The sequence below is a fragment of the Marmota monax genome, unplaced genomic scaffold (assembly GCF_021218885.2).
Source record: "Marmota monax isolate L192 unplaced genomic scaffold, Marmota_monax_Labrador192_F-V1.1 WCK01_AAM20220418_F8-fsc00073, whole genome shotgun sequence".
NCBI classification, from domain to species: Eukaryota; Metazoa; Chordata; class Mammalia; order Rodentia; family Sciuridae; genus Marmota; species Marmota monax.
Window position 1 is genome coordinate 1,337,926 of NW_026692846.1, and position 20,090 is coordinate 1,358,015.

General features: G+C 60.6%; 2 protein-coding genes across 2 annotated transcripts in view; both read left to right on the forward strand.

The window, feature by feature from the left end:
• Zc3h3 (zinc finger CCCH-type containing 3) overlaps positions 1-6,433 on the forward strand; it is an 83,399-nt gene extending 76,966 nt beyond the window's left edge. Inside the window, exons 10-12 of the mRNA XM_046449035.2 lie at positions 3,140-3,324; positions 3,881-4,236; positions 5,945-6,433. Of these exons, the coding sequence (XP_046304991.2) occupies positions 3,140-3,324; positions 3,881-4,236; positions 5,945-5,976 (573 nt within the window). The 3' untranslated portion in view covers positions 5,977-6,433. The remainder of the gene's footprint in view (positions 1-3,139; positions 3,325-3,880; positions 4,237-5,944) is intronic.
• Positions 6,434-14,980: 8,547 nt separating this feature from the next.
• Mafa (MAF bZIP transcription factor A) lies at positions 14,981-16,576 on the forward strand. Its single transcript, XM_046449048.2, has one exon. The coding sequence runs from the start codon at positions 15,370-15,372 to the stop codon at positions 16,453-16,455; it is 1,086 nt and encodes a 361-aa protein (XP_046305004.1). The 5' UTR covers positions 14,981-15,369; the 3' UTR covers positions 16,456-16,576.
• Positions 16,577-20,090: the final 3,514 nt, after the last annotated feature.

Sequence of the window (20,090 nt, forward strand, 5' to 3'; positions counted from 1 at the left end):
AATAGGGCTTCACAGATGCTAAGTGACTGCTCTGTCACTGAGCTCAATCCCTTTTTATTTTATTTTGAGGCAAGTTCTCACTAAGTTGCGGAGGCTGACCTTGAACATGGGATCCTCCTGCCTCAGCCTCCTTAGTAACTGGGATTACAAGCTGGGCTGCCATGCCCAGCTTCTTATTTCTTTTTCTTTTTTTAATATTTATTTTTCAGTTGTAGTTGGACACAGTACCTTTATTTATTTATTTATTTATTTATTTATTTCTGTGTGGTGCTGAGGATCGAACCCAGGACCTCACACATGCTGGACGAGTGCTCTACCACTGAGCCACAGCCACAGCCTGTATTCTTTTGAGTCCAAATTCATTTTCTTGCCTGGTGCACTGGCTCGGATCCAGGACATGTGGATTGGTGGCCATGGGGCTTCTGGCCTTTCCCATTGACAGTGATGCTTTATGGAAGGCTGTCTAGAGTATGCTAAGGAGTCCCCTTCCACCACTAATTAGCTAAGTGTTCCTTTTTTCAACTTTGAATCAAGGCTGAATTTTACTAAATGCTGTTTTCCTATTTACTGAGGTGTTCATATGACTCTTCCCTTTGAGCCTATATTAATCTCTGTTTATTGATTTTTCTTTTTCTTTTTGTCACTCTGTTTTTGTGCACTGACTTTCTGGTGTTGAGCCAGCCTTGCATTCCACCCGATCCCGGCAGATCAGTGTCTCCATATGTTACAGACCATCTCTGGCTTGGGGAGGCGGGGTGCTCTGGCACCCTTTTTTGTAAGGTTGCCCCAAGTGGACTTTTCTCATATGGTCCTGGTCAGGTTTTGGTTTCAAGACTTTTCTGGCCTCATAAGCAAACAGTTTTTTTTTTCTGTTTTCCCATTCTATGAGTCAGTTTATGAAAGATCAGAATTATGTGCCTCATAAATATGTTAGAACTCTGGGATACAGCTTTCTTTGCTTCTCAACTACTGATGGAGATTCTGTTATGGTTGTAAGAAGACGCAGGTTTGAGTGTTCTTCCTGTTGGTCTGTCTGGAGCTGGATGTGCCCGTCTGTCCCCCGAGGTGCTGGCCTGCGGTCTGTCCTCCTGCTCCCCGCTTCTCGTCTCACCTGACATGCCCCTGGCCATCAGGGTTTCCCAGGAGCAGCCTGGTGCAGCCTGGGTCTGATTTCTGCCCAGGTCCGCTGCTTCCCTATAACGTCAGCACCCATGTGTGAGGCTCTGGTTGCCCCACTGGGTGCCGAGTGTTATCGGCCCCGCACTCCTAGTTGGATTAATTATTCAATGATAGTTTCCATACTGCAGGTCTTGCCAGCTGGGGGCGGGGGGTGGGGCGGTGGTCAGCTGGCTGTGCTTGCCCTTGCCCTCGTGCTCCTAGGGGCTCTTCCTCCTTATACTTCTCCTCATGGCTCTCGGGTGGCCTGGGGAATGTCTTTACCCTCCACCTTAGAGTTCTGGTTGTCTTCAGAGCAGCACTGTCTGGTGGCAACACGTGAGCCACATGGGTAGTTTGAGCTGGAGGGTGCAGCTCCATGGCAGGGGCTTGCCCAGCATGAGCAAGGCCCCGGGTTCATCCCCAGCACCACATAAATAAGTGAAAAAAGGAAAACAATAGATGAGATATACTTTATTAAGCACAGCATATCACAACGTGTAACTAAGGAAAAAAATACAATTTTGGTATTTTACCTTCTTGTTTTTCTGTTGGGTCTAAACTCCGAAGTCTGGCCTCCACACAGGCTGTGTCTCGGGCCCAGAGCCACCTTGTGGAGCTGGACCCACTCTGTCCAGCACCCTGTCCACTCCTGCGCCTCTGTCATCTGCTGTGGAGCCCTGGTGACATCCCTAAGGCACTTGCTTGCCAGCACGGGCAAGCACCTCTGCTCACAGGGCCTGGGCTCATGTGCGTCCTGCCGGTGGGCCTCTTCCTGCCTGCCTGGGCTCTGGCAGTGCTGTCCCCTTCTCCTCTGCCTGCCACACTGCACTGGGTTTCAGGGCCCTGTGTCACCGGCCAGGCCCGGCACAGAGGGGACTTGACTCTGTGGGGATGAGTGAGTGAACTGGGAGCTCTTGCCCAAGCCTGCCCTCTCTGTGGCGGGGTAGGTGGCCACGGGGCAAGATGGGCATGGGGCAGGGGCAAGGCGTCTGCCTGGCCAGCCCGCTCACTGCAGCCGGCCCCTCGTGCTCCACGCGCCGTCCCCCATTAGGCCCTCAATCCTGGGCGCTGGAAGCAGGGCCAGGCTGGTTCTGTGGGGCCTGAGATGAGAAGCTTCAAGGTGGGATCTGCGCTGGGGCCCTGGCCTGGTGTTGAGTTGGACTCTGTGGGCTCTCTAGGTTCTGTGGGGTCTAAGTTCAAGGTGGAGCGGCCTGTCACCAGTCTAGGGGAGACACAGTAGGGGTGCTGCAGGCCAGGTGGACTGTGGCTCCCTCCTCCAAGTTGTGCCTATCTGAGCCAGCTGCAGCAGGGTGGGGGGACACAGTGGGGAGACCTTGTCCCTAATAAAACCTTGGACTCAGGTGGGAGGTAGGAGTGAGGGGCCAGGAAGGAAGGCCCTGAGTGCCCGTCCCCATCCTGGGGCCGCTCAGTAGGGTGCAACCAAGGCTTCTCGCCTCCCTGTGGCCTGGTGACAGAGCTGAGGCCCAGTGGCTGCCTGGAGCACCTGCCTGCTGGCGCCCCTTCTCCTCTGGGTATAATTAGCCCCACGACAGGTGCTGTGGATCGAGTGCCCAACCCAGCCCTGACCCAGTGCTGCCCGGCCTTAGCCGACCTGCCGCACCCCATGGCCCGGGCTCCAGCCTGAACCCTGCCTGGCAAGGTCCCCTGAGGCCTCAAGCCCCACCTGCCTTCCTCTGGGCTTTCTCCACACCCACCAGGATGGACAGGCTGTCAAGTGGGGGCGGTAGACAGGCAGAGCCCTGGACAGTGGCCTGGCCTCAGGCTCTGGGAGTCCTCAGGATGGCCGGTCCCTCAGGCCATGTCCAGGGGCCCAGGCGAGCCACTTGGCCTGGTGACCTCATCCTTCCAGTGAGACACCTCCAGCCCGAGACCCAGGGGGCACCGTGCAGCTGCAGGAACGTCTCCCAGTGCCATGCACGGCGTCCGCGCAGCACACCCAGCTGTGTCCCTTCTCCCCCAGTGCAAGAAGAAGCACACACTGCTGTGCCCAGACTTTGCCCGTAGGGGTGCATGTCCCCGGGGCACCCAGTGCCAGCTGCTCCATCGTAACCAGAAGCGCCACGGCCGGCGGGCAGCTACGCCCCCCACCCCAGGGCCCAGCGAAACAACTCTCAGGAGCAGAATGTCAGCTGGCCACGGACCCAGGTGATGGGGTGGTGGGTGCTGCGTTGTTTGTGACAGAGGTGGCCCAACCCTCCCCTGGGGACATGGACCCTCTGGGGTGAGTCCCCACCCAGTAACTTCTTGTAACTGCAGATCCAAAAACAAATGTCCGTCGGAGGCAGGAAATGGAGTGGAGGTCCCTGAGCTTCAGACCCAAGGGTGTCCCGCCAATGGAGGGAGGTGGGGGCTTTCAGAAACCCACTCCCCCGAAGAGGGGATGAAGCTGGGCTCCCAGGAGGGGCTTGTGGAATGGGGAGCCCCCTGTAGGTGAGGAAACTGGCTGCAGAAAGTGAGTTTCCCACTTCTAGCCGACCCCAGCTGCCTCAGCCAGAGGCCCTGAGACCAGCCTGTCCTTGGGGCCAAGGGTCAAGCTGGGACCTGGATGGAGACACCTGTGGCTGCTGTGACAGGAAGTGGGGGCAGGGGCCAGAAGACCTGTCACTGGGATGGTTCCCCACAGGAGATTGCTAGTGCCCTCGGAGCCCCTGAGTGCCAGGCAGCTGCCCACCTTTACCGCTGCTCCCTCCCTTTCCTACAGGAAGCCCTCGGCTACCCAGCGCCCCACCAGACAGACGCCCAGCTCCCCCACCTCCAGGGCTGCAGTCCCACCCTCCCCCTCCCCCTCCCCCTCCCCCTCCCCACAGGCTTTGGCCTCAGCCTGGCCCTTGTCATCAAAGGCTGCCTCCTCCTCCCCCTCCACCCCCTCCGCCCCCTCCTCTCCACCCCCTACTTTGGACCAGGAGGAGCCATCTCTCCAAGAGAGAGCCACCTCATCCAGGACTGGCTCGGGTAGCCTCTGCAAGCTGCCGTCCTTCATCTCCCTGCAGTCCTCGCCAAGCCCAGGAGGCCATACCGGGGTCCGGGCTCCAAGAGGCCCCCTCACCAAGGACTCAGGTAGGCAGCCTGGCTGTTTTTGAACCCGGCTGGTGCCACCAGGGGTCATTTTAAATATGCACTTCGACCCCACCAAGGGGGTCTCCAGGTCGGGGCTGGTGAGTCAGTGGATGCCCTGTATGCCGCTGCTGGCAAGGGGCGGGGCCAGTGCAGGACAGGCGCGTCAGTGGCCACCATGCAGACCACCCCAGCCAAGGGCTGATTTAATTAGAAAGCACCCATTTTCTGTTAATTTGTTCTGGAAGATCTCCGCACACTCCTGGAGAGAACAGATGTTCCCTCTCCCCAATGAGCATTTGGGGCTTGGTAAATGGCTCCACTCAGCCTTGTTTAGGAGAGAAAAGAGGATTTTATGGCTGCAAACGACCCTTTCTGTAAACATTTTACAGCTCTCTGCGCGTTTGAGTGACGATAAACCCCACGCAGCTCGGCGGGCTGCAAATTTGCGACCATACGGCTATCATTTTATTGTCATATTTCACGGTCGTAACGTTAATGGAAGATGCTTGCTGCAGGCTTCTCTAACAGCCCCGCTGAGCACACTCGAGCCCTGCGTGGAGGGGCTGCCTCCTGGCCCCGTCCTCCTGGTGGAGCGCAGAGACACAGCCGGGCCTCCTCCCAGCCCGACCAGGAGGATCACCAGCTCCTCCCATCCGGGTGGCCCCTCAGCAGGGAGCAGCTGGGGGCCCTGAGGCAGCCATCTCTTTATGTTTTTTTTTAAAGGTCAGGAACCCAACAGCCTGTCCCAGGACCAGAGGAGGCATGGGGTGCTGGAGGCCCTGCATGTAGCCTGGGTGGTCAGGAGAAAGACTTCAAGGCCATGCAGGATTTGGCCAAGAGGGCAGCGTGAGGGGCAGGTGTAGTCAGGTCTGGGGCAGTCTAGCAGGAAGCCCCCGTGGAGGGGCAGGCCAGTGGCATCTAGGCCTGCTGCTGCTGCTGGCCTGGCACCCCGCTCCGGTTCAGCTGAGGAGGGACGTCAGAAGGGACCTTGCAGGGGCACGTGGGTGTCATGCCTGTGGGCAGCAGTAGCAGTCCACAGGCTGCTGGTACCCCTGAGAGGGTCCCTGACAGACCTGGAACATTGGTGGGAGGGAGGAGAGGCTGATGCCCAGTGAGCATATACCTGCCTGGGATGTGCCCCTCCCTCCTCAGGCCCCTGCCCTGGAACCGTATCCTTCCCACCCATCCTGTTAGGGCCTTGCCCAACTCACCCTGTGGATTCTCGGCTCAGCCCCTGCCCCTGCCCAGCCCCTGCTGGCACCAGCCCAGCTCTTCACGGGGAAGGCGTTGTGTGCCTGCGCGTGTGTGCGTCTGGCAGCCTTCTTCCCAGGTGTGAGCAGTGTGTGCCCTTGCGTTTCTGTGCGCCTGGTATTTATAGCTCAGCCTGCAGAGTATTGTGGCTCCCGCCTGTGAGCTAGCCACTGTGGAGGGACTGCCCAAGCCCAGGAAGGCCCCTGGACCTGCAGAGACCCAAAGACTCCTTCCCATCTTGATCCCTCAGGCAGAGGCTTGCCAGGGCTCTGCAGCAGCAGGCAGGCAGTGGGCAGGGACTGGGAGGCGGTGGCCTGGTCTTTAAAACGCTGTTGGGCAGGCCTGGGCTCATGAGGCCTCCCCTCTGCTGAGCCCTAACCAGAAATTTGGGGGATGGATGTGGTGGTCCCTCCTGGCCGGGGTTACCTAGCACCTGACCTTTGCCCTCTCTATGCAGGGAAGCCACTACACATCAAACCGCGTCTGTGAGGACCCCAGGGACCAGCCCACACCTACCTCAGACCTTCACCCCTGGAGAGGATAGAGGCTCTGTCCATCACTCTGCCCCCGCAGAGGAGCCACCTGCCACCAAGTCCCCCAGGGACCGCAGGGGCGCCACTCTGCCTGCCTGGCTCTCTGCCTTCTGCAGCCTGTGCCCCCAGGCCTTGTCTTCCTCCTTGGGGCCAGCCCTGTGCCGCAGACAACCTGCCCTACCCTCCCTGCCCCTGGGCCTCAGTCCCGCACCCAGGACTTGCCCCCCACCCCCTGCCCCTTGGGGTGCTGTGTGGGCTTTACCCCCAGGCCTGTACCTCCCTGTGGGTAGGGCAGCAGCCCTGCGATGTATGTCCCTTGCCCTTCCCACCCGGGACCCCTGCCAGGGGAAGAGGCCATTGGCCAGGCCCCCCAGCAGGCATTTTATGTTCAGCAATAAAGGTTCTGTCCTGTGTCGTTGGCTCATCCTGACTACCCCATGCCCACAGGGCCCTGGCTCTGAGGGAGATGGGCAACTAGAAAGCAGAGACCCCAGGTGGCCGAGAGGGTTGGAGGCAATCTCTCTCTGGGTGCCCAGGTCAGCACAGCTTGGGGTCAGGAGGGGCACTCTGGGGACATGGTTGGGAAAGGCTAGAGTCAAGGCAGGAGCAGAAGGAGGCCCAACCACCCAGAGAGGACTCAGTACAGGGTGAGGCTGGAGGGCACAGGGCTGTGGGGGGTATCTACCCTGCAGACTCTCCCAGAGCACCCCCCCCCCCAGGGAGGCAGCTCAACAGTCCTGGGGTGATCATCCAGGACCTCAGACTTCTGCATAGGCCCCTCAACCTCTGACCACACCATGTCCACCAGACCTCTGCCCATGAAGTGGGCATCATGACACCAGCCTCAAAGGGGGCCAGGACCAAGGCTGACTGGTCCCTGTCCCCACCACGTGGGCCCTCTGCAGCTGTATCTGACAGGATAGCAGATGCTGGAACCTGGACTTGGCAGGAAGGACAGCCCCAGCCCCAGTCCCAGCCCCGTCCCAGCCGTGGCTGAAGAGAGCCCCTGCTGCTGACCTCTGGAGCCTGAGCCAAGAGGGCCTCCCAGTGGCCTCCAGATATACCTGGGGGCAATTGTTTGCAAGGCCCGTGTCCATGCCTGACCACACACCACCCCTGGCCACCTTGCTAGGGTCCTTTCATGCCCACATGGCTTCATGGGGTGAGCAGATTGTTAGGTGGCTGCCTTTGAGCCTGCCTGCCTTGGCGGGCAGGGTCCAGGCTGGGGGCTAGCAAGGGACTGCAGGGTTGGGGCCTGCACAGCAGCAGCAGGCTCTGGCAACCAGGGCCAGACGGCCAGGGCATAGAGCCGCTTCCCGGGACAGTCTGGACGGACCCAGGAGATGGCAGAGGCGAGGGCACCCTCAGGCCATCAGAAGTGCTACCCCTAACAGCACTGGTGGCTCTGGTCCCAGGTGGCCAGCCTGCAGGGCTGCCTCACCTGCTCCCACAGGCTCCCCACGGGGAGCAGGCCTTTGACAGCTTGCAGTCATCCCTGTCTCCCTGGGCCGAGGGGACACAGGTCTGGCCAGCCAGACGGAGAGCTGTCGTGGTTTGCGCACACCACCAGCAAAGTACACTCAGGCTGGCGTTGCAGGTCAGACTCCCTGGAAACTTCTGGCTTCACAGGTGGTCACAGGTGGACATGTGGGCACATTCCCAATCCTCGTGGTCATGCCCCCAGTGGGTCTCCACTGCAGTTGGGTCCTAGCAGCCCAGGAGACAGCCATATGGGCAACCATCACCCATTTGCCTGCCAGGAACCACAGGGAGACCCACCCCACAGGTCTGCTGTTGTAGCCCCAGTTCAACAAGCGCCGGACAGCCACACGGCCCACACAGGACCTGGGCATCACAAGGAGGTGGTGAGGTATGGTGCTGGCTTAGGCCCACTGCCCCTGCCCCTGGTGCTATCCACTGCCTGCAGCTGCTGGTTGAGGCCCAGGAAGATGTGGCACTGCCCTCCGGGAGTCTGCATTGAGTCCTGGTTCTCCACTGCTCTGGGATGGCATTGGGGGTCAGTGTAGCCGCGGGCCCTGCCTGATTACAGCCCCTGCGCTTCTTCCAAGCCCAGTGTGCCCATTGGTCACCCTGGGCACATGTCAATCATCAGGTGATAGAGACTGACCAAAGGACCCTGGAGGCCACTTGTCCCTGGCTCCATAGTGACCATGACTTTCATACTGCTTGGGGCCAGCAGAGACCTGGAGGCAGGTGGGGTCAGCCAAGCACCCACCCAGACTGGGGGTAGTAAAAATGACATTTAGGAGGGACCTGGGGCCAACTCTCCTAAGTCTCCCTTGGGTCTCTAGAGCAGGTCCCCATTCCGAGCCTCCTAGGACAGCTGAGGGCTGAGGGCTCCTGAGGCTGAGGCAGGGATACCTGCTGGTAGTACCAAAGCAGAGATGCGGGGGACATGGGACATAGGCTGCCTTATGTCGGGTGGGCAGCCAGCCTGTGGCCTATCTTCACACAGGCTTCCCTTCCAGTCCCAAGGAGGAACACAGGCAGACCCAGGTCCACACAAGCAGTAGCAGGTTGGTGGCCTGGGAACCAGCTGGATAGGGACCCTGCAGCAGAAACATGTGGGACCCCAAGGCTATAAGTGACCTGGGCGGTCCTCAGACTGCTGGCAGGGCGGGACAAGGCTCCATGCAGGGCTCCACTGTCCAGCCCCCAGCCAGGTGTCTTCCCACCGCAGCTGAGAGGAGGCCCTGGCTGTGGCATCCTCTCCAGGGAACTTCAGGGACGCCTCGAGGTGGTGGGGCAGAGTCAACTGGTAGAGGGAAGTGGGCCTGGGGGTATAGGCAAAATGTGACCCCCAGGTGTGGCTCTGCCGCCCCCCTGTGCCTGGAAGAGGTGGACTCACCTGGGGCTGGGAGGAGCCAGGAAGGATGTCCCCCCGGCCAGTTGGAGCCCCTTTCTGTTTCTGCACTGCCCTGGTTGGTCTTGCTGCTCCCTACCCGGTGTTCCCCAGGGCAGAGGGCACTTGTGTCACTTGGTGCAGCACTCTGTCCCCAGGAGGGTGGGAAGCGTGGATATGTTCATGCCTGGGTGCATACCCCAGGAAGGTTCCTGGCATGCAACAGGTACCCCGTAAGTGCTGGGGCAGGACAAGGAGGCTGCCAGGCGGGGAGCAGCTGAGGCCACTTCCAGGAGGCCGGTCTTTGTGAGCTGGCTCTCTCGGCCCTGCCCCGAGGCCCCGAGGCCCCGCAGCCCCAGCCCCAGCCCCAGCGTTTGCAGTGATCGCTCCTCACAGCCCTGGCTTGGGGTAACCAGGCACTCACCACCTGTCCAAGAGCTGCGTTCCCATGACAGGAACGGAACCTGGGCAGCCTCTGGGCACCATGGGCCTGTCCAGAGCACTTCCTGAGGGCACCGCAGTGGCTTTGACAAGCTCCACCTGCCCTGCCTGGGATCAAGCAGACCAGTCCTGCACACGACCCCCTTCCCTCTGCCAGGCCAGCCTACTACCCACCCAGAGCCTCCGTGGTCCACCAGTCCCCAGGCCTGCTGCCACAACTCCAGCCTCTTTTGTTATTTGATCTAGATGTGTTGGTTCCTGTTGTGACACTAGGGATTGAGCCCAGGGGCACTTTACCACTGAGCCACATCCCAGTCCTTTTTGTTTTTTATTTTGAGAGGGCCTCACTTAATTGTCCAGGCTGACCTTGAACTTGTGATCCTCCAGCCTCAGCTTCCAGAGTCACTGGGATTATAGGTGTGGCCACTGCACCTGATGTCGGTAGCTGCCACCATCCAGATCCCGTTCCAGTTGGCCCCTCCCAGAAACAGGCTCCCTCCCCTCCCGGAAGGGCTGGCCACCCCTTTATCTGCTCCCGTCTAGGAGAGGACTCTCAGTACTCCGCACCTTCTCACTCTGAAGCCAACCTTCACCTTATGGGGGAGACTGGCCTTAAGGTGGCCCCGTGCCCCTGCCTGCTGGGGTTCACACCTGTCGTGCTATTTTAGTCAACTGTGACCAAAAAAACCTGATAAGAACAATGAGAGGAGAAAAGGGTTATTTGGGGGCTCACAGTTTCGGAGGTCTCAGTTCATAGACAGTGGACTCCATTCTTTGGGGCCTGAGGTGAGGCAGAATATCATGGTGGAAGACTGTGACAGAGGGACTAGCTGGGGACAGGGCACTCGGAAACAGAGACTAAACTCAGGTCACAAAATACAAACCACAAAGGCACACCCACCTGCCGCACTCACCGGCGGCGCGTCCCTGTTGGGCTTCTTGCACTGAGCAGGCTGAGGCTCACCCCAGCACCTTTCACCTCCAGACAAGCTTGGGGGGACACCTCATATCCAGACCATCACAGGTGCCCTCTCCTGGGGCAGCACCTGTGGCCTGCTATTCACCAATAGTCCATGCCAAGGCGGAGGGAGGTCTGGGTTGGGTTTGTCACTGTCAGTCACCATTGGACCTAAGACCAGTGGCGCAGCCCCTGCTGGCCTGGGGAAGCCAGAGACCGTGGTGGGAGCCCCGTGTGGCAAGGAGCTCAGGCAGCCTCCAGCCGCCAGCCAGCAAGGAATGGTGTTTTCTGCAGCCAGACTGTGCTGGGGAGGACCCTTGGTCTTAGCTGTTTTGCTGCTGTGACTAAAGGACAACTACAGAGGAGGAAAGTTTACTTGAGGGCTCACAGCTTCAGGCCGTAGTCCATAGGAGGCTGCTGCATTCCTTGGGGCACCAGGCAAGGCAGAACTGGTGGCCGGAGAGTGTGGCAGAGCAAAGCAGCTCACATGATCAGGAAGCAGAGAGGCTCCACTCTCAAGATAAAAAAAAATACAGGGCTGGGGACACAGCTCAGTTGGTAGAGTGCTTACGTCACATGCACAAGGCCCTGGGTTCAATCCCCAGCACCACCAAAAAAGAAAAAAAAAAAATATATATATATATATATATATATATATATATATATATATATATATATATAATATATGTCCCATAGCCACGTCCCAATGCTCACATCCTCCACCCACACTCACTGTCACTTCACTGACCACTCCATAGATCCCTATCAGGAGTTAAGACTCTTACAACCCACTCATTTCTCCTCTGAACATCTTGCGTTGTCTCACATGTGAGCTTTTAGGGAGGCACCTCATGTCCAAACCATAATACCCTTCCCTGACCCAGAAAGCGTGTGGTGAGTCGTGCCCGAGCAGTGGGAAACTATTTACTAAGTTACCTGGGAGGCTCATTTCTGTCCTCTGAAGCCTGCCCTGGCAGCTGCATTTTCCAAGCGTGTCCCCGTAAGGTTTGGGGGTGGCTTCAGATGCACAGCCTTTCTCTCTGGGATGCTTCTGAGGGGAGCCAGCCAACATGCTGAGTGAAAGGCCCCAGGCACAGGCTAACAGTGTGGGGACACTCTTCCAGCCCCACCCGCCAGGCCCCTGTGGGAAGACAGTGCCCATGGCTGCATCACTCAAAAGTCCCATCACCCCAGCCTCCCAGTCCTCTCAGCTGTCAGGATTAGGGACAGCTGTCCCCACACTCCCAGGACAGATGTCCTGACAGACCCTGTGGACACAGTGAGAGGCCACATTGAGACGCTAAGCTCCAGGGGCTTGCTCTTCAACAAGGAATCCCTGACATATAGTAGGTGCTCAGGAAGATTTATGGGATACCTTTGACACCAAGCCCCCCAGGGAGCCGCTGAGGAGTTCTGAGGACGGGAAGGTGGGCGTGATGGGAAGCAGCCCCAAGGCCCAGGGTGCTGCCTTTCTTTCTGCCTTCTCTGCAGTCCCCCAGGGCCTGGCAGGGGTGTTCACTGGTCTACCAGGGGCCAGTCTAGGCAGGAACTTCTGACCCCAGAGCTCACTCTGCAGGGTGTCTGCAGGGTCCAGCTGGACTGGGAGTCCTCTGAAGCCTCACCCAGAGACCATCCAGCCTGACAGATCAACAAACAAGAAGGGTGCTGTGCCCTCAGACCAAGCACCAAGGGCTCACAAGCTGCAGGGAGGTGACAGGCAGGACAAGAGCCCGGCTCCCACGTGGAGGCCAAGAGCTCAGGTGGCTTTGTTGGCTCAAAGAACTTCTAAAAAGCCAGTCCGACCTGCTGGCCTCCAGAGGCCAAGTCCGGGCTATGAAGAAGCTTGGTCCAGGAAGTAGGGGCTGGTGCTCTGCCCCAGGAGGCCCCCACCACCCCAGGCGGCTGCAGAGGAGGACTGAACCCTGCCATCTCCCTGCACCTCCCACCCGCTAGCTCTGAAGTCCTTGCTCACCACCACTGGTGGCACCCTGGTCACTTCATCTCACTGTTGGTCACCAGGGTGGTCCTGGGAGAGCTGACCAGACCTCCCTCTACCCACCACAGTGCCCTCCCTTGTTTCCTGCACCAACTGCTTCCTCTGCCCTGCCGGGAGGGCTCTTGTTCCTGCAACCCCCAACCCCTGCCTTGGGTGAGAAAATGAATGAGTGACCTGTGCTTGGTGCAGGGACAGGCAGGGGTGGGGGATGGAGAGGTGAGGGTGACTGGCTCAGGTTTCTACAACCAGAGTCCAGGGCAGGTTGTCCTGGCTAGAGGAAGAGTTGGAGTGGGTTGGGGTGGACAGGGGTCAGGGCCAATCAGCAAAGCTGTCCCAGCCTTATCCAACTTCCTGCACCTCATGGCAAGATGAGGCTCCGGGTGGGTTTGGGGGTGTTGCTGACCATAGCACAGGGATCCCTTGGCCTGAGGCTGGGAGCTGTGGCCCCGGGAGAGCTCCTACCTGCCTGGGGGCAGGCTCCTCCACCATTCTCTCCCTGGCACCCTCCTGGGATTGTGACTGAACCCCCTCACCGTGTCCACAGGACTTGGAGCCACACCTGAGGCAGGCCCGGGTGGACAGCCTGCCCAATGCCAGCACCCCCTTCCTCTGCTCCCTTTGCAGCGTGCCTAAGCGTCACACAGGACGCAGTACCCAGCAGGCCGGTGGGCCGCTGCAGGAGGCACCTGCTCCCACTCCTACAGTGGGCTGCTCCAGCTGATCCACAGCCTCCTCTGTGGACAAATGGACCCAATGTCCAATGGCCTCAATGTCTGACCAACCCAGTGGTCAGTCTCAGCACCTGGCAGGGGCTGTGGGTCTGCACCTGCCACAGGTCATCTTTGGCAAGGCCGGTTACTTTTCAGGGCCCCTTTTCCCCATCACCTGGAGGGAGCTGTGAGGCCCCAGGCACAGCCTGAGTTCCACCAAGGCAGCCTCCTTTCAGGGGCGGAGGTGGCGGTGGGAGCTCAGGCTGCGCGGGGGCCCTTTTCAGAGAGGAAGGCCTGGACTTCCAAATCCTCAGCCGCGCCCCACCCTGAGGAATGGCGGTGAGGAGGGTCAAAGAGCACCCCTGGAATATCACTTCAGATCCCTGGCATTCTCTGCAGATGTGGGCATGGAACCCAGGGTCTCCATAGGCAAGTGCTCTGCCACTGAGCCACACCCCCAGCCCCTTCGTGGCATTTTTATAAAAGACACTTGTAGAGGGAGCACAGTAAAGCCCTGAAGACAACCTGCTGGCATGCCTGCCAGCCCTGTGACTTCCTGTGTACACCCTTCCAGTCTTTTTTTCTGTGCATAGGTGGTTACTTTTTTTTTTTTTTAGGTACTTGGAATTGAACCTGGGGTGCTCTGCCACTGAGCTCCATCCCCAGCCCTTACTATTTTTGAGATAGGCTCTCCCTAAATTGCCCACCCTCCTGCCTCAGCCTCCTGAGTTGCTGGGATTACAGGTATGCACCATCCTCCCTGCAGATAGTCACATTTAAAATCTAGTTTTTGTTCTGTTTTTGGTGTTTTCTTTTTTGTGGTGCTGGTGCTAGTGAACCCAGTATGCTCTACCCCCTATAGGGATAAGCTGCATCTCCAGTCCTTTCTATTTTATTTTGTGACAGGTTTTCACTAAGTTGCCAAGGAAGGCCTAGAATTTGCCATCCTCCTGCCTCAGCCTTCCCAGTGTCTGGGATCACAATAAAATTTAGTTTTTTAATTGTCAGTTATAAGAAAGTACACCCTCCCATCATGCTTCCCTGGGGCCCCCAGGGTCCCCATCCTTGTCCCCTTGTTCTCTGGCTCCGTGCGGCCCCGCACCCTGCGGGTTTCTCCTTGCCCTAGGCTGCCTCCCGCAGGTGTCAGGCCCCCGCGGGGCTGGGAAGCAGCGGTCACCGGCTTCCCGACACGGACGGTCCATCCGCTCCTGGGCAGCACCTCGGAGGACGCCCGGCCCTCTGTCCCCCACGCTCCAGGGACCTTCGCGCCCCTTGCACCCGGGCCTCGGCACCGCGGTGGCCCCACGCATTCCTCTCCACCCGAGCCGCGAGCTCAGCGCCCAGCGAGTCCCACGTGCAGGGCGTCCCGCCGCCCGGGGTGCCAGCAACTTTGTTGACTGAATTCCTGAACCCGCCCGAACCGCGGATCTAAAAATAGCCGGCGCGCCGAGCTCGAGGACGGCGCAGTCATTCCGTGTCAGGATGCCCGGAGATCCCCGCGTGCGGACGCCGCCAGCGGAGCGGGACGTGGCTCCAGGCCGGCGGAGCCCGAGGGGACCGCGGAGGCTCGGCCGGACGGGTGGCCTAAGGGACCCTGAGGCGCCCAAGGGTCTCCTGAACACTGTCTTCTGTGCTCCCGGAACTCTCCCGTCCCAGGGTTGCGGACGCCAGGCTGCGGGAGGTCGCAGGCCGCCGAGCAGCCTGGCACCACCGCGCCCCCAGGCTCTCCGCGATTGCAGTCCTCCGCCACGGCCGCCAGGGGGCCCTGCCCACTTCTCTTGCCGGCGGCCTATCCCCACCCCTTCCCACAGCTGTTTCCCGCAGGAGACTGACAGCTGGGCTCCGGGTTGCCATGGGGATAAGCAAATGAGAGCGGCAGGGCTGGGGCTCCGATTGGCCCGGGGGCGCGTGCCCCCTCCCGGGGAGGCGGGCCTGGGCGCTCGGCTCTATAAAGGCACGCGAGGCTCCGCGCTCGGCCGTGGGAGGCGGGGCCGGACAGCAGCGCAGGCGGGGCGTGGGGCGGGGCAGCAGGGCCCGAGGCGTGGCCGCACAGCCACCAGCCGGGCAGGGACAGCAGAGGACGAGGACAAGGAGGAGGAGCAGGTGTCGGGCGGTGCGCCCGCCGCCCGCCGGGAGCGGGCCCCGGGCCGCCCTAGAAGCCCGGCTGGCGACCGTTCCCGGCGCACCACTTCTGAGTTGGCTGTACGAAACTTTTCCCTGCGCCATTAGGTGCCCCAACCCGGAGCCCGCGCCCCGCCCACGCTCGCCCCCGCCGGGACCACAGCCCTTGGGGAGCTCGGCAGGCGAAAGGCCCGCCGCTACTACCCCCGCCGCCCGTCGGGGCGCGGCCGGGTGCGGCGGCGGGGCTGGGGCCCCGGGCGATGGCCGCGGAGCTGGCGATGGGCGCTGAGCTGCCAAGCAGCCCACTGGCCATCGAGTACGTCAACGACTTCGACCTGATGAAGTTCGAGGTGAAGAAGGAGCCGCCTGAGGCCGAGCGCTTCTGCCACCGCCTGCCACCCGGCTCGCTCTCCTCGACGCCGCTCAGCACGCCCTGCTCCTCCGTTCCCTCCTCGCCCAGCTTCTGTGCGCCCAGCCCCGGCACCAGCGGCGGCGGCGGCGGAGCGGGGGGCGGCGGCGGCGCAGCACAGGCCGGCGGTGCCCCGGGGCCTCCGAGCGGAGGCCCAGGCGCCGTCGGGGGCGCCTCTGGAAAGCCGGCGCTGGAGGATCTGTACTGGATGAGTGGCTACCAGCACCACCTCAACCCGGAGGCGCTCAACTTGACGCCCGAGGACGCGGTGGAGGCACTCATTGGCAGTGGTCACCACGCCGGGCACCATGGGGCACATCACCCGGCCGCCGCGGCCTACGAGGCCTTCCGGGGCCAGGGCTTCGCGGGCAGCGGCGGCGCGGACGACATGGGCGCAGGCCACCACCACGGCGCACACCACACTGCCCACCACCACCACGCCGCCCACCACCATCACCACCACCACCACCACAGCGGCACAGGCCACCACGGCGGCGCAGGCCATGGCGGCGGCGGCGGCGCGGGCCACCACGTGCGCCTGGAGGAGCGCTTCTCCGACGACCAGCTGGTGTCTATGTCGGTACGCGAGCTGAACCGGCAGCTCCGTGGCTTCAGCAAGGAGGAGGTCATCCGGCTGAAGCAGAAGCGGCGCACACTAAAGAACCGCGGCTACGCACAGTCGTGCCGCTTCAAGCGGGTGCAGCAGCGGCACATTCTGGAGAGCGAGAAGTGCCAGCTCCAGAGCCAGGTGGAGCAGCTGAAGCTGGAGGTGGGGCGCCTGGCCAAGGAGCGGGACCTGTACAAGGAGAAATACGAGAAGCTGGCGGGCCGGGGCGGCCCCGGGGGCGCGGGCGGGGCCGGTTTCCCGCGAGAGCCCTCGCCGGCGCAGCCCGGCCCCGGCGGGGCCAAGGGTGCACCGCCCGACTTCTTCCTGTGAGCGCCGGACCCCGGGCCCGCACCGCCACCGGGGACAAGTTCGCGCAGGCAGCCGAGGCCTCGGCTCGGACTCAATGGCTCCGGGCGCGCGCCAGGGGCCAGTGCAGCCACATACGCGGTGGTCAGCCTGCGCTGGGACCGGCGCGCCTCTCCGCGAAGCCCGCGGTGCCGGGTGGAGGCCCGCCTCTCCGCCTGCGCCCTCCTGCTCCGCGCGGTCTTGGGGTCGTCGTCCTGACGTTGCCGCGATCCCGCCGCACGCGGAGGACGGCGATGTCCAGGGAAGCCCGGGCCAGGTCTGACTTCCTCGCAAGCGTCCACTTGTACATATGTCGAGCGCGGCTCTCGGTTTCGACCTTCGGCCGTCCGCCCGCTGGGGGCCGCGCGGCGGTGTCCTCTCGGGCAGCCTCTTCTTGCCCCGCGCGCCGCCTGTTTTCTGCCTCCCCTCTCCTTGCCCTTTTTCACTCTTCCTCCGTTTTAAACCGGTCTTGTTTTCGAAGCATTTATTTATTTTGCTTGGTGATTGGAAAAGAAAACCCAGAAGAAGCCCCCTCCTTTCCCAGCCGGTGTTCCCTCGCGGTCCGCGAGTCCCCGCATGCGTCGCTCGCTCGCTCGGGGGCCGGTTCCCTGCCTGCCCGGCTGCCCGCTTGTCCCCCACCCCGCCGGCCTTCCCTGGAGACCGAAGCCGAGGGACGCCGGCGCCGCGTTCGGTCCTGCTGCCCGGCTGTACTCGACGGGGGGGAGGGGGGTGGGGTCCCGTGCTCAGCCGGGTGGGGGCTGGCCCGGACTCCCGCGCTGCTACATCTCTATGCACCAGATCGTATTTATGATTCCTGGGGAAATATATCTTATTTTAACTCTCAAGAGAAGTGAAAGAAAATAAAGTAATGCACAGTATTTCTCAAAGAAAGAATTTAAAGAGGAGGGTTAGGCCTGAACCTCCTGGCATGGTCGGGTAGAGAAAGTGTTTTAATTTAAATTGTGTTTCGTTGTTTGTGGAATCTTTTTAAAAAGCTTGTCCGCCTTTTGGACTGTCCCGGAGAGAGAACGGGAGGCGGCAGCTCTAAGCTGGTGGAAGCTCCCGCGGTCAGGTCAGGGGACCTGCTTCTCCCAGGCCCACGGTGGGGACTCCAGCCACACTGCACCCTCCACGGCTCCTGCTGGGCCTTTGGGCAGTAGCCACTCGTCAAAAGTTTTGTTGCGTTGCTGCTTTTTGGTTTTGTTTTTGTTTTCATTTGCTACGAAACTGAGGAAAGAACACACACAAACAATAAATCCGTTTAGATCCAAAGTCTCAGGAGCCTGGCTGTTTTATTTGTGGCTTTCATTTTTGCCATGCTTCTCCCTGAAAAGAAAGAAAAGGAGATTCCTGGATTGGGCTTTGCTTTATTTCCGGGTGACCCCAAACTAACGTGGTGGAAACTGGCTGTGCGGAATGAGGAGGCTGACCTGGCTGCGCCGGGCAAGCCCCGGAAGGTTCTGGCCCTGTGCTGCCACCAAGACCGACGGAGGTTCAGGGTGGGTGTAGGACGGTTATGTCCTGGTGGCAGGAACCGTCCCAGCTCCCCTAAACCTGCTGGTTTCCTCTGGAGTGGCCACTGGCCTCTGTCCACTGAAGGGCTGACTGTTCTCCCCTTCACCGCGGCCACGGTTCTTGGGGTTCCTGCTGTCAGATTTGGAGGGACTGCTCACCTCTCCTTGAAGGTTCCAGGACACGCCTCTCCCCAGAGGGTGGCTTTTGCCTGGGGAAGCAGAGGTTCCCTTGCCCTCGGGGCACTTCGGTGGCCCGAATTTGTTAGATGGGCTCAGTCCCAGGTCCCAGAAAAGGCAGGTGGACCTGCTCTTGGTGGGGATTGAGCAGAATCCCAGGTTGGGGGAGCCTGGGTCTCTGCTGGAGGAAATGCCAAGGGAAGAGAAGGAATTTAGGCCCTCGGGCGGGGGTTTTGTTAAAGGGAGTGTTTCAGAAGCTACTGTGTGAGAGTGTGACAGGGGACTGCAGGCTCCGCCAGGCTGTCCAGGAAAGTCTCCTCAGGCCACAGTATCTACCCACAGAAGACACTTTCCCAAGAGGGCAGCGAGTGGTGGGTGTGCAGCCGGGCACCGCTGGTCTGGTTTTGGTAGTTGGAAGTCCTAGTCAAGCACAGAGGACATGGGGCACCGCGGTCACCATTCGGAGGAGTCTTTACACAGCGCCTTCATCCTGGAAGAGAAAGTGCAAGTATAGGGCCGAGGCTGGACACTGGGCAGCTTGTGCAGGGGCTGTCCTGTGCAGGGGCAGTCTTTTTCTGGTGGGGGGAGGGGTGGGCTGCAGCAGCGGCACTCACCTTGCCTTCCCTGCCTTGGTCTTCCAGAGCGCAGCACCTGGCCTCTGGACCTCTAAAGGTGCCTGGAAGCAGGGTGCCTGGGGGCTTGGCTGCAAGGCTGCTGGGGGCGGGACGCAGCAGCCTGGCAGCAACCTCAGCAGCCACCAGCTTTTCTCTGCAACCAGGGCCCCGGTCTGCAGCAGCGGGTTTGACTTCTCTTTCCTCTTCCCCCCTCTCTCCCTCTTTTTAATATTATTTATTTATTTATTTTAGTAGTAGTTGGACACAATACCTTCATTGTATTTGTTTATTTTTATGTGGTGCCAGGAATTGAACCCAGTGCCTCATGCATGTTAGGCAAACGCTCTACCACTGAGCCACGAGCCACAACCCGGCCCCCTCTCCCTCTTTTCTCTGGTTTCCAGCCAGGACGAGGTGGAGCTGACAAAGGAACTGGACAGCAGGGCTGCGTGGGGTGAGAGGAGTGCTTGCTTTAGGTTGGCAGACCTTTTCCAGCCCCAGCCCCAGCCCCTGTGGGACGCACCTGACTGCAGCCTTGGCCTGCAGTGGAGGGAAGCGCCTGGCCTGTGTATGGTGCCACAGCACATGCTGGGGGCTCCTCTCTGCCTGGGGCTGGGGGGCTCCTCTGCACAGGCCTCCCGTGGGCCAGCTGGGAACCAGGGGTGGGGAAAGGGGAGGCTCCGACAACTCTAGTTTTTTTGTCAGAGAGGTTTGGGTGGGCTGGCTGGGGACAGGAAAGTTGGCAGGTTTAGAGCCCACCTTGCAGGGCCTCTGGGCATCAAGAGCAGGAAGTTTACTGAAGAGCCGCTGCAGAGCAAGCCTGCATTCAAGTGCGAGGAGTGTGTGTGTGTGTGTGTGTCTGCACGGCAGGGTGTGTGGGGGTCTGTGCAGGTGTGTTGGGGCAGTGGCAGCACAGTGGCTCTGGGCCAGAGCCACTTGGGCCCTTGGTCTGAGAGGGTGCTAGAGGGAACTGGGCCTGAGGCCAGGGTGACCACTGTGCAGGGCAGCAGGACAAGCATCCACTTGGCTCTTGGTTCCCCCAGCCCCTCTCCAGCCCTGCTGACACCTGGATCTTCCAAGAGGAGGGCCTATGTGTCCCAGTATCTCCAGCCGTGACATCTGGAGCCCGCACCTGCTGGGCCTCCCTCACACCTGGCTGACAAGGCTGCCCAGGGCCCACCAGGCCACCTCCTCACCCCTTCCTGCCTCTTGAAGTCCTAGTAGGATCTACAATAATGACAGTAAAACCAGCCAAGTAAACCCGGAGGCGGCCTCTGTGCTCTGGTGGGTAGCAGGGGGAAGCTGGGCTGGGGGT